Source organism: Typopeltis vanoorti, chromosome 2, assembly GCF_054136105.1.
Source record: "Typopeltis vanoorti isolate ZY-2024b chromosome 2, IOZ_Tvanoo_1.0, whole genome shotgun sequence".
In the NCBI taxonomy this organism is placed as follows: Eukaryota; Metazoa; Arthropoda; class Arachnida; order Uropygi; family Thelyphonidae; genus Typopeltis; species Typopeltis vanoorti.
The window spans coordinates 70,791,866-70,806,033 of record NC_143550.1 but is presented as its reverse complement, the minus strand read 5'-3'; the positions used below and the strand labels follow the sequence as shown (position 1 = coordinate 70,806,033).

At 33.5% G+C, this 14,168-nt stretch overlaps 1 protein-coding gene across 4 annotated transcripts in view; it reads right to left on the bottom strand.

Annotated features, from left to right (window-relative positions):
* LOC150109158 (F-box only protein 44-like) overlaps positions 1–12,944 on the bottom strand; it is a 59,437-nt gene extending 46,493 nt beyond the window's left edge. For 2 of the 4 annotated variants that reach the window (XM_090411784.1, XM_090411794.1), the window contains exon 1: positions 12,441–12,944. In XM_090411784.1, the coding sequence (XP_090267910.1) occupies positions 12,441–12,786 (346 nt within the window). In that variant the 5' untranslated portion in view covers positions 12,787–12,944. The remainder of the gene's footprint in view (positions 1–12,440) is intronic. The other 2 variants (XM_090411802.1, XM_090411808.1) reach the window with 1 other exon arrangement.
* Between the last annotated feature and the right edge of the window lie 1,224 nt (positions 12,945–14,168).

Below are 14,168 nucleotides of genomic sequence, written 5' to 3'. Positions count from 1 at the left end.
AGTCACCTCTTGCATACAGTTCTTTTCTGTCCTTCATGTAATTAAAGCCTCTCTTTCGACATGCTCTGGCTACTATACTATTCATTATTGATGCTCTTCCCCACAGCTCTGCATTATCATACCTGGGCAAAACATTCACTATCTTCCCTCTCTTAATCTTCTTCTGTACAACCTCAAGTATGAACTTCAAATTTCTTGCCACCTGATTCACACTGCCTCTCAAGTTGTTCATGTACATCATCACAATCATCTCACTTATCCTTTCTTTCACCTCATTTAACTGCTGTAGTCTATCTATCGTTCCTACAGGCAAAAACTTCTCTGGCATTCCATTTTGTATACCATAGATCAGGGATTCTCAATCTTTTCCAGTGGCGTACCACTATATTTATTTCAAGATATTAGATGTACAAGTAAGGCAGTGGCTCACGTACCACCAGTGGTACACGTACCATAGGTTGAGAATCCCTGCCATAGATCATCGGTTCCCAACCGGTGGTACACGTACCCCAGGGGTACATGCTGGGCCGTTCAGGGGTAACGAAAAATAATCAGTAATGGGGAAAAAACAAGTAAGGTAAACAAAATGCAAAATGTTAGTTATGGACCAATAAATGCCAGTATTTAAAAACAAGGGGTACAATTTATAGAAATGGGTTTAAAAGGGGTACACAAGTGGAAAAAGGTTGGGAACCACTGCCATAGATCAAGTCTCCATACATCACACCTCTTACCACACTGTTTCTTCCTTGCTCACCTGCATCACTCACTCACTTCCTCTCTCTCCTTTAACACTTTCTTTCTTTGTTCCACCACTTACCTGCTGTCTTGTCATCTCTCCATTCCCTGGTTTCTGTACTTCGCCTTTCTCTCATTCACTCTGTTTTAAAGGTTCTCCTATTCTCTCCCCTTCTGTCATTCCCATAATTCTCTCTCTCCTACTCTGATTTGCTTTTTTCAAATGCCAATCCCACCCATGAAAAGTTATAAAAAAAAACAATATATAACATATTTCAATACTATGGTTAGGCTACAGGTCGGATAATTTGGAAACCATGCTCTAGATACAAAACATGGAAAATTTTCAAGCCACTTCTGGCTTTCAGTAAGCAGGACAATGGTATCATAAACAGTGATGAAATTCATCTAGAACTTACAGAGAAGTTGAAAAACAATTTACCGAAAGGCAGATTACTGGAGAAAAAAAAAATTAATCAAAACACCAGTTGATCAAAAGGCAGTTCCTCAATTAAACAATTCACTGAAAACAAATTATCAACAGGTAATTCATCAAAACATCACAACTCAATGAAATTACAAATCACTGAAAAATGAATCCTAAGACATGTGCAGTGAACTCTATCAAAAATACCTGCAGTTTTTACTGGATTAATGTCCGATACATTGAAGCTTACCATGTAATTCTCCTTGTATATTTTATTTAAGATGTGTGGGACAAGTTTTTTTGGAAATATTCCTTTCAAACTGTATATGTGTTCTGTGTATTTTACATCATATGGAATCAACAAATGTGGCAATTTGCAGAATAATACTTTTGTTTGTTTGTTTTTTGGTTATTGCATGAATTAACTTGACGATTTGCAGAATAATTTCTTGGCATGCAACACAGATTTAGATTACTCATTCATTTCTTCACTGGAGTTACAATAAATAATAATAATAAGAGTAAAAAAAGAAATAATGAGAAAACAATCAGTTATTGAAAAATTAAAACATATATAATATAAACCATAAAAGCGATAAGATGCATATATAAAGTACAAACTTTAATTATAGTGTATTTTACCATAGGAAACAGATATGGGATTATCATCATGCTAATTTTATCATTTTACCCTTCACATCAGAATAATAGCATTTTGCAAATGACAGTGTAATACATTAATAATGATTAATCTGGATGGTTTGTTCACTGGCAACAGTATATTAGCCTGGATGCTTCATTGTTTGGAATCCTTACATTCCCAATTAAAGATTCATACTACTACTACTAATAATAATCATTATTATTATTATTCCTCCCCCTCTTCCTCTCTCTAAGACCTAATGGCTAGTGGGGGTAACAATGCTACTTTACTAGGAAATAATTATAAAACAAGATGGTTTCCCATGGTCTTCCTTGCAGGTACATGATTTATGTTTGTAGATGTGTTCAAGGGACCAGTCTGCATGTTGGAGGGGGGAGGGGGTACTGAATAATCGGAGTTTCCAGAAGGGAAAACACTGCCATTCCTATATGAAACTGGCTAACTTGAGTTGAAGAGGACTGATAAAGGTTCTTCGTGTCATAGGCATGATTCAAACCCAAGTCTCTCTAAGCTAAGGGCTTCATGTATACTGACTGAACTATGGAGGTTCTGTTATTAGTATGCATGTGACATCTATACACCAGTTATTATGGAATGAATTTAATTCAGATTTAGTACTTGAAAAATTTATCGAACTGTTCCAGTTTATCTATATTTGGGGGAAGGTGTCAACAAAGGTGTCGATATTATATATTGCAATAACTCTCTTACTTAGTGGAATTTGAGAAACTTTAGGATTTGTGAAACATAAGTTATGCAGTTCAGTTTTAGTGCCAAGTGGCTCAGTTTAAATTATTTTGGTAAAGAAGTTTTAAAATGACATTTAACAATTCTGCAATAGCTGGATGAAATTTAATGAAATTTTACAGTTAAGATCTCTATTAAAATTTCAGTTTTGATTTGAATCTGACCATTGTTGTAGTGAAAAAAAATTCGGTAGAACAAAGTTTTTTGTCTAGAGATAAATCACCATCTACACAATGAAGCAGTATGCACTTACAGAATAATTTTTTAAAATACAACAAAATAATTATGTCGTGATGATCACCTACATATGTTGTCTATATCTTGAGTAACAATAGGTACTGTTACTGAACACTTTTAAACAATATTTCACAAGAAAATTACTCTTTTGATGAATCATGAAAGGAATTCATTGAAAAATTATCTGTGAATTGTTTTTTCAAATGCATTTGCAATGAATTATCATGATGAATGAATTGTTTAGTCAATAAATTGCTTTTCAATGAGTTGTCATTCAGCAAACTGCCTTTTTGATTAACTGTTTTTGATGAATTTTCATGGAACTCCCATGCCCATAGTGAGATTTGAACCTACAGTCTATTGGTAAGAAGGCAGATATGCTTGTCCAATCAGGCTAAGTTTCTCTGAGAGTAATGTTTGAACTGCATTTGGTTTGAATATTGTGATCTCTGCTCACCAACCAACAACAAAAACTGTTTTTATAGGAAAGCTAATGGTTAAAAAAAAATCTTAAGTTTGTTGACAGAGTAACTGTTCTAAAATGGAGGAATAAAAAAAATTATACCCACTGACAGTTAAAGCATATATTTCAGTCAAAATAAGCCCATCATATCTGTGCTAAAAGATCCCTTCTGAAATCAGCTCCATTAAGTCCAAAATTACTGTATTTATTAATCAAAGAAATTTTTCCATTCTCTCTCTCTGAAATTTCAACAATTTCTATAATGTTATTTACAGAATCTTTACTGAAAATTTTCAATGCAACAAAAAAGCTATAACGTTATACAAAATTTCACTTCCGTAAGGGAAATCACTGTTTGGCAATGCTCTTGATATGTTCTTCACTTGGCCACATGGCCTGGATGCTCTCAACATGTTTTTAACATATAAACAATTAACATTCTAGACACCAGTTCACCTTAGAAAAAGAAGATAACAGTCTTCCCTTCCTAGACACTTTAATTACATGCCAGACTGATGGAATCTTGACATTGTTTGTTTACAGAAAACACACTGATGATACACTAACAAACAGTCAACCCTCCCCAACAGTATGGCATTATTGGAACTTTATATAACAGGGTTAAATTATTTAATTCAGATAACAGTGCCCTCTCCACAGAACTAGACATTCAGAGAATTTTCCTAGCCAATGGCTACGATTCTTACCAAATGCAAAAAATATTAAAACGCCAAAACAACATCTCCCACCCCCTCCAGAAAAGAGACTATACCATTCCATATATTCAAGGCACATCTAAAAAACTAAGTCTAAAAACTTATCTACTCCACCAGTACCTACACCTGCCAGATGTTTACTAGATCCCTGTAGTTATAAACTATCTTGCTACGGCAAACAGCTGATATCAGAATTGCTGAACATAAGGACTATATCTGTTTCCACTACTACAGCCACCCAAGGACTTGCTGACCATGATTTGCACATCTGCCACAGGATAAGCTGGAAGGCTGCTCTACTCCTGTAGCAAATATAAATATTAAAGACTTTTCCTTGAATCTGCTTCTACCTTAAACTATCCAAACCTTAACAAATTTGGTTGCATAAAAGTGCACCAAATTTGGGAGGCTCTCCTCCTCTTTACTTCGGCCCAACAGCCAAAGACATTTTAGCCCACTATGAGGAGGGGGGGGACTATTTAAGACTTCAGGCTTATACATGCGACATGCTATGTACATAGCATGTTATGTTGTGTTCCTATGACAATGGCAACTGCAAAAAATATTAAAACGCCAAAACAACATCTCCCACCCCCTCCAGAAAAGAGACTATACCATTCCATATATTCAAGGCACATCTAAAAAACTGGACTTCACCAAAGCATTGGAAAAAATATTTTATTTATTTTTTAGTTTATAAATTTATTTTATTTTCTTAATTCTCTTAAATACAGTTATTAAAAATGATATCTCTGTATTAGTAAAAGGCTATGATCAAGCAGCTGCTCTTAAAAAACAAAATTCCTTTCATAGATTTTGTTTACTGCTTTGACAGAGGTATTAATATATTGTATGGCTTGTGGAATGCTTTGCTTGACATTGTGGTGAATGGCGATACATGGTTTGATGAATGTTTGTCTCCATGATGAGTCTTTAGACTCCATGGAAGTCTGGTGCTAATAATAATACTATTGTAATTAGAGTATGGGAAGAACTGTAGTAGTTCAGGACCACCTAAGCAACAAGTTTCGGGAGCAGCAAAAACCAACAAAATTGTATCTTAACTATAAAAACTTTTTTTCTTTTTTTTTTACTTATTCAATTTTATTCAGGGGGAGCATATAGTCAACAAAAAAGGTACCGGGACAATAAAATTATCACCATAGAATAAACAGAACATACTACAGCCTATCATCATAATATCTCACATAATCTTAAATTAACAAATTTAATAAACTTCTCAAATAGGTACTATCCTGGAACAAAGAAACAGAGATAAGATCTGTATTATTATGCCAAGTCTCCAAAACTGTGTGGTCTTCCCTAATATGAAGTAAATGTCTCATTTAGATCAGCAGTAGGTTTTACAGATAATACATTTACAAACATCTATCCATAGCTAAATACTAAGTTTTGTAGGTACTATTTCTTGTATTAAAAACCAAAGATTTCAAACATAAGAAAAGTTAAATGAGAGAAACAGAACTATCTATAGGAAAAAGCCAACCATCTCAAAGCCTTTCAAGATTTATTTCACAAATACATGTAGTCTCATTCCGACATCAATGATGTTAATTTCCATCTCAAAACTGTACCTCCCTTTCCTAACAGAAAAGGAGATACAGTCCTCTAGACTGTATGAACTACTAGTATCAATTTCTCCTATGATCAATACTCAGCCATTCTCATTCACATGTTGTGTGAATGAGAATGGCTATATAGAATAATAATGGTTATATGAAATAATGGAATAAAAATAATGAATAATGGAATATATGAAAACACTGATTACCCATTCTACTTTAAATTGTTCTTATCTAGGCATTTTTCTCCAATGCAAAGTTGTACAAGAGAAGAAATGAGCATATTCTTTATACTATTTGCATAATTTCTGTCCAATCCTGAATGCATTTTTTCCTCTGCTCCCATAGTTTTGCTGTATCATTACCTACAGAAAAATGCAATCTTCTGGCTTACTTTTCCTCCAATTTCTGCATCAATAATCTTGGTCATACCGTCCAGAAGAATCTTGTCTAAACTGAATATAAAAACGAGTCTCCTGGTCCTCAAGTGTTATTTCCTGGTTATTTAAAAGGTTTGTATCCTGTTCACTCCTTTTTTTAAACCTTATTTTGTTCTTTTTATTTTTATTCTCATGTCACTTTTTTATTCTCATATATTCCACTGGTATCTATCCTGCAACCTGGAACAAACTGTGTAACAAACCATTGCAATCAAATTACTTCCAGTTTCTCTCACTTCAGTTCTTTCCAAATTAATGAAGAAATCCATAAACACTCAACTTTGACTACTATCTAGAAGCCTGTCAACTAATAAATGACTGCCAGCATAGATTCTGTCAATAAAGTGGGGATTTTCTTGCTTATATCACCATTCTTTGAATAAATACCACACAAAGGTCGAGAGATCTCAAGTGGTTACTCTCAATATCCCCAAGGCATTTATGGCCTATTAAGGAAGCCTCAATTTTGTGGACTGCTCTTATGATTTCTGTGAATGAGTTGCAGATTTCTGTCAGGAAGCATATTTTGTTTGATGGTGGGGGTACACAAGGCTCTGTTCTTTCAACTGTTCTCTTCATTCTATATATCAATAACCTCTCCAGTGATTGCAAATCCAATCCACAGTTTTGTAGATGAAAGTATATACAACTCCTCTCTTATTTGAAAAACCTTGCACCAGTCAAAAAAGATTCACCTGAACAGCCATACAGTCTGAAATTCTAATTTCCAAACTATTCTTAAACTCAGTTCAGATAACCTGAATATCAATAGTAGAAAAACTCAGTCTGTCTTATTTCTCAAAATAAGAACCGATTTTACTTCCCATCTTTGACCACATCCATATCTCATGACAAGATGACATTTCTATTCTTGACCCAATTCTACTTTCAATCTTTCTTAACATAAAGATACTGTATTACATATACTGCCCCTTGCACCACAGCATTAAAGAAATGTTTTTTTTTGCTCAAGCTATACGTTACTTTTGAACAGATATCAACTTTATGCAAATTACAAATCCATCTAATCACCAAATACTGTCCTCAGATTTTGACAGTGCTTCTAGAAGTTCTCTAAAAATGCTTGCCTTAATATAGAAAAGAATATTTATGTTAGGTAATAAATGACCTATCCTTTACCATTTTATTCCACTCTCTTTTACATATATGTTCAGTTTCTGTTGCCTTCCAATTTCTACAAACACGATCATATTACATTATAGTAATACTGCCCACAGTATTACTATGATGATTTTTACTATAAATAACTGAGTTATTATCATAAGCTGATGGAGAGTTTGCCAAAAGAATAAGAGTGTGCTTAAGGCCAAATGACACTGGAATGTGGGTAATTTAGGTTTCTCTAAAATACAGTGGTGTCATAAATAATACTTATTTTAACATAGTGCATAAGTTGAAGAAGTTCAACCAAGGTTTTCTTCAATGCATGGTGGAAGGGGTAAAAAAAATGAGGGTTCATCCTCAAAAGTTGAGCATGCAATAAGTTAGTGAGAGAATGAATAGTAGATTTTTATCCAAGTATGTTGTTTCAGGAAATAACAAGTACTCTGCAAGTGAATGCAAAGGAGTATGACAGACAAGTATGTGCGAGATAAAAATGGCTTCCTGCCATAAGCTTATAACATAGTGGAGCTATGTAATTAATAACTTGTTATTAATAATAATAAGTTTTATAGTGACTGGTGCCAGTATGAAAACCCAAAAAGATTCCATTTGACTCGAACTATATGAATATGGTTTTGAATTTAATGATGCGCTTTAGAATTGCTGAATCTTCTTCTTCTTCCTATCTTGTATTAGATCTCGGGGGGCATTACCATCTCATTCCATCTTTTATATGGTCATCCAACTGATCTCTTCCCCATGGGTTCATATTCAAGGATTTGTTTGGTGATTCTACTATTGTTCAATTCTTTCAATGTGCTGTTTCCATTTCCATCTATAGTTATAGACAGTGGTGTAGCTGGGGGGGGGGGATCTTCCCCGGGCGGCACTTTTCATGTGAAACAATTTTAGTTTTCGATAATTATTTCATTTATGTTAACTTAGTAATTTTATTACTTAATTAATAATATACTTACAACTAAAATAAACAAACATAGTGTTTTAATTTCTTTCCCTACATCGTTTTGACTTTTTGTGTATATTGAGAGGGTTGGCAAAAGCTCTAGCTATGCCACTGGTTATGGATATATTCTATTACTGGTTGTTCATGCATTTCTTCCAAGATTTCTATATTTTAACAAGGTGTATCCCGCAGTTCTCATAAACCTCATTTCTGCTGCAGTTATTCTTCTCTCATTTCCTTTTCTGATTATCCATGCCTCACTTCCCAAAGTCAGCACTGGTCTGGCCAATGTTTTATAATCTCTAATACAAGTATTAATAACTTAACATGTATAAAACCAACAGTAATAACTTTCATGAATGAAAGCTACAAATATTTCATATTGAAAGTAACAGCACATATCAGTGTAGAACAAACAGTTAAGGAATGGAATACAAAGAAAGTACAGAACAGTCAGCAGATTACCAATTAAATTGTTTCCGCATGCCAGAAGATTAATATTAATAAAATATCATTAAATTAAATAATTCTTAAAAACTATTTCATTGATGGTTGCATAAGATAAGAATCTCCCAAACTTTTGGGAGAGGGAGAGAGAGAGATACCATGTGAATGCAATTTATCATACTTTGGACAAACAGGCCGTTCTGTGGAAAAAAGAATGAAGGAACATCAGTATTATATCGAATACATGAAACCTCATAAGTCTGGTCTAGCACAACATAGCATTGACACTAATCATAATATCCAGTGGGATAAAGCTTGTCTTCTCCACAGATGTAGGTTTAAATATGAACACCTTTTCAAAGAAAGTTGTGAAGACCTTTTACATCGGCTGAATTTGAATCGAAATGACAGTCTCTCTCTCTCTCTCCCAAAAGTTTGGGAGATTCTTATCTTATGCAACCATCAATGAAATAGTTTTTAAAAATTATTTATTTTAATAATATTTTATTAATATTAATCTTCTGGCATGCGGCAACAATTTAATTGGTAATCCACCGACTCTTCTGTACTTTGTATTACATTCCTTTAACTGTTTGTTCTACACTGATGATGTACTGTTACTTTCAATATGAAATATTTGTACCTTTAATTCATTAAAGTTATTACTGTTGGTTTTATACATGTTAAGTTATTAATTATAATTATGTCACAGGTACCTCTAAAGATTAGACTAATTCAAGTATGTTTATATATCTTTGAGGGTTTAAAAACCTGATTTATAATATTTAAAGCTCATAGAAATGAAAATTACAAATTTCAATAGTATTTTTCTTCTCTGTAGGTTAGGTGATATCAAAAGGTATTTTAAAGAGTTGACTTGTTCAATATTTGTATTGTCTAAACAGATTTTACTTCTTACTGGGTCTCTTCTCTTAAAGGCAAGTACCTTTGTCTTCTCTTTTGAAATTTCCATATTAAATTTTTTTACTATTAGATTAAGATGATGGATAGAGTATTGCAGAACAGTTTCAGAGGCTGCAAGTATGGCCTGCCATCTGCAAACAGTATTGTGTTTATATTAGTGTGTTTGTTAATTGGGATATAACCATGTACTGTGAGTCTCCAATTGTCATACTACTGAATTCATATAGATTGTGAAAAGAATGGGTGATAGGCTACAGCCTTGGCTTACTCCCTGTTTTTAGGTTCCCAGTCAGAGATTCTTCCATTAACTTTTACTGCAATCATGTTGTCTGTATATGTATCACTTTAATTAGGTGATGAGAAACTATCATTTATTAATATCTCAAAATGTTTATTATGATTAACTCTGTCAAATGATTTAGAATAATTAATGAAAGCAATATGGGGTTCCACATTGTATTCTTTATGCTTTTCCAATAAAACTTTTAAGGTAACGTATCCATCTGCACAGGAGCAGCCGCTCCTGAATCCATTCTACTTTTCTCCTATCTTATCTTCATAGAATTGGAACAGTCTATTTTTCAGAATTTTGCTATAGATTTCATATCCAGAGTTTAGGAGACTAGTTTCTCTATAATTACAGTTATTAATATCAAAATAATGGCAAAAGGCAATGGTTATTCCTATACACAAGAAGGGTATAGGAATAACCATTGCCTTTTGCCAGTCTTTTGGTGGTGGTTCACCATTCCATATTTTATTTATTAGTTTAAGGAAACGAATTTTGAAGTTTACGCCTGCATATTTGATTAAATCAGTATTTAACCCATCTTCACCTGGTATTTTATGGTTTTTATAACTTTTTAGAGTAGTTTCTAACTTGTCTATTGATATAGGATCCAAGAGTGTCTCATTATTGTTTCAAAATCTTTATTATGAGTCCAAAGGTTTTATAATAACTTAGCCAGGTATTCTGCTCGATGGGTGAAAGACATGCGTTTTCTCTTAGATCTCTATCTAAATTATTTAGTATTTTAAAAGTTTTGGACTGTGGGCATGTAATATCTGTTTCAAGTTCAGAGACAAAGTTGTCCCAGGACACTGTTTTTCTCTTACAGCTTGTTTAGCAATTGCTCTTTTTCTCTTGTATTCTATATAGTCATCTTGAGATTTTGTTGCTAAGTATTTTTTAAAAGCATTCCTTTTGTCTTCAATAATTTGAGAGATCTGCTCATCCCATTTTCTAATTCCCTTTCTTCTCTGCCATTTCTTCTTCTTTCCCAGTGATTCATGGCCACATGCGTTATAATTGTTTTGATGTTATTCCATTTTTCCTCAACAGTTTTGCCTAAGTTATATATATATATATATATATATATATATATATATATGTTAAAGATACCAAGCTATTTTAAACCTGGTTTTACTCCATTTCCCAAGTAAGCAAACAGACAAACAAGTCAAGTTTGCACCTGCAAGTGTTGCAAGTCTGGCTAACCCTGCACGTAGTGCAAGACCAAGGCAACTCATGGTAAAAGTAGAATAAGCTCTGATCACTAATCTTAATATTTATCCTTAATGCAAAGCACATCTCCTGGAGGAGATGTATGATACTTTGTATTAAAGGCAAGGGGCCACTACTCAGACTGGTTTCGATTGAGGTCTCATCAGTGGAAGCCAGGCTAGAAATACCAAGATTTTAGTAATACAGAACTTATAAGTATTTTACCAGAACAAGTTACCATAAAGTGTTTTAACCTTATTAAATAAAAATCTCAGAAGGAGATATAAATGTAGAAAGTATTTTACCTTGGGTTTACCCAAGGTAAAATACTTTCTCTCTCTCTCTCTCTCTCTCTCTCTCTATATATATATATATATATATATATATATAAAAAATAAATAGAGCCATTTAATGCTAGGGTCATTTAGAAGGTAAAAAAAAAAAAAAGAAAAGATTTCCTGTTCAGATGAAGAGGAAATTTTTTTTTTTTCTCATTAGCCACTAAGGTGGGAATCTTAGGTTTGAAACAAGAAAGTGAATTGCTGAATACTATCAATAAAATAAGTCAAATTCATGTGTTGCTATTATGTCCTTTGAAAGTTCAAAGGACAACACACCTTTGAACTTTCGTCGGAATTTTTCTCTGAAGTAGCAGAAAGGAAGTGATTAATGGCTGAAGGCACCATGCCCATTACTGCAGATGAAATGTCAAACCTTTAGACTTACTGGCATTTATGTAAATCATGAAGCGAAGCAACTTACAAAACAATCAATTAGCATGTAAAACACAGCCATTTAATATACAGGAAACATTTCACAGTTATGAAACATGTTCACGTGTATACTCCACATAGGAGAGCAAACAGTACATGAATTTAACAAGTGAATTCAACATGAATTTAATCCCAAGATGTCTTTTGACTCCATGGAGGCCTGGGTAATAATAATAATAAAGTGACATAACAGACTGTTGTCTAAGGTAACCCCCCCCCTCCCCTTCCTCCACAAAGAATAACTTTGTGGAGGAGGGAGAGGATCACCTTAAATATGAACCATGTTTTCTTTTTTCGCATAGATAAAATTATCATATTGCTTAGATTGTGATGTTGGGATAACGCATGAATAATACGATGGGATAGCTCCTCATTAATCTCTCCCTCTCCGCCTAAAACATTTACTATTTCTGAAACTATAAGTTTTAACATGAATCCGAATGTTTATGGCCATTCTGAATAGCCTTTTCAAATGTAACACTACATCACCTTCCACATAATCTCAGAACATTTCCAAAGTAACTTGCACTGCGAGTCGCGCAAATAATTCCATGCCATGTGCAGAGAAATCGCTTATGTTCGAAAACTTCTGGCCGATCTCAAAATAGAAACATACTCATAACACTAAAATTTAAAGCAGAGCATTAAATAATAATCAGTTATTACTTTAAAAAAAATTCCGCGTTACCTCTTCCTGATGGATTTTTTATCAAATTCCGATTATATGGATTCTTGATATATAAGATTCTATAAAAGTGTTTTGGCAAGGAAAAAAGGCGAACAGGTGGAATTACAATACCTTCGCGCAGGCATTTTTTTTTCCATACAGCATGACTATCAATCAAGGATTTCCAAAACTGACATACAAGGCAACAAACTCGAAGCAAAATATCTGCAGGAACGTGAGATAATATTTCTACTAAGATCTCTTCGGGTAAATCAGAAAGTGGACAACACACCTTTGAACTTTCGTCGGAATTTTTCTCTGAAGTAGCAGAAAGGAAGTGATTAATAGCTGAAGGCACCATGCCCATTACTGCAGATGAAATGCCGAATCTTTAGACTTACTGGCATTTATGGAAATCATGAAGCGAATCAACTTACAAAACAATCAATTAGCATGTAAAACACAGGCATTTAATATACAGGAAACGTCTCACAGTTATGAAACACGTTCACGTGTATACTCCGCACTTACGTCATTCTTGAAAGGCAAAACGAAAAGCTAACAGGATGCATTTCTGTGACTGGCGTAGTAGCAACCTGTTAACGAAGAGTAAAAAATAATCACTCTATATAAATGAAATTAGATAAGATCTAATTCAGAAATAGCAAGGCCATCGATACTAAGAGCATTCCTTTCTTCATTAGAACTCAACATTTCAATTTTTAGATATTTTATTATATGTGTAATCATATTTATAATAATTATTTCATTTATTTATTATAATGATCTCACCCACGAGAAGTGTTCATCCTTTCTGTAAATTGGGAAGAAATGGTTAATGATCAATATAATTGTTCTTTGGATACGAGCCAAGAATGGATATTTTAAAACAGATGTAAGAAAAAAAGGAACCCATAAATCAAAGATCGGAATTTTCATCTTCTGGTTGATAAAGTGATCATATTTGTGAGGTGATTTGCCAAGAAAGGTTGAGGGTTATTCCAATAACAGTAATATCTTTCTAGACACCGTCTTTCTGATTTCTTTTCATATTGCTCCTCTAAAATATAAATCACTACAAAATGGCAAATGCTTATATTCTTAAGGGGAACCTCTTAGTGAGATGATGGAACCAGGGGTTCCCCTTAAGAATATAAGCATTTGCTATATTGTACTGAGTACCACCTCGTGTTTAGAAATTTTGATATTGCCAGAAGTACAAGGTGATTATAAGCAAAGTTCACATTTCGAAAGGGTATAGTTGGAGGAACTTTTTCTAAGCTTATCTTCGACCGGTTCCAGAGTTAGTCGATCTCTGGCATGGAGAAGTCGAATTTTTTCCAGAAACACATTTTTTTCATCCGTAAAACTCAAGAAAACCAACCGTAGAACCACATTAATTCAGACAGTAACATATCCTTTTAGGGTTAGGTACCAAGACATGGCAGCACTTGATTGGAGGTCTATTCATTGGTGGCGGCTTATAATGGCGGCTCAGTCTCCAAAAGCTACATAGGGTTAAAAGGCTTCGATACTCCCTATAAGGGAATAAATATGTGTTAAAGTATTATTATTATTATTATTATTATTATTATTATTATCATCATCATCATCATTATCATCATCATCATCATGTGTATCAAGGATTTAGGTCTAGCATGTCCTGTTGTGGCCTTAGAAGTATTATTATTGTTATTATTAATATTATATAATAATAATAATAATAATAATTATTATTATTATTATATT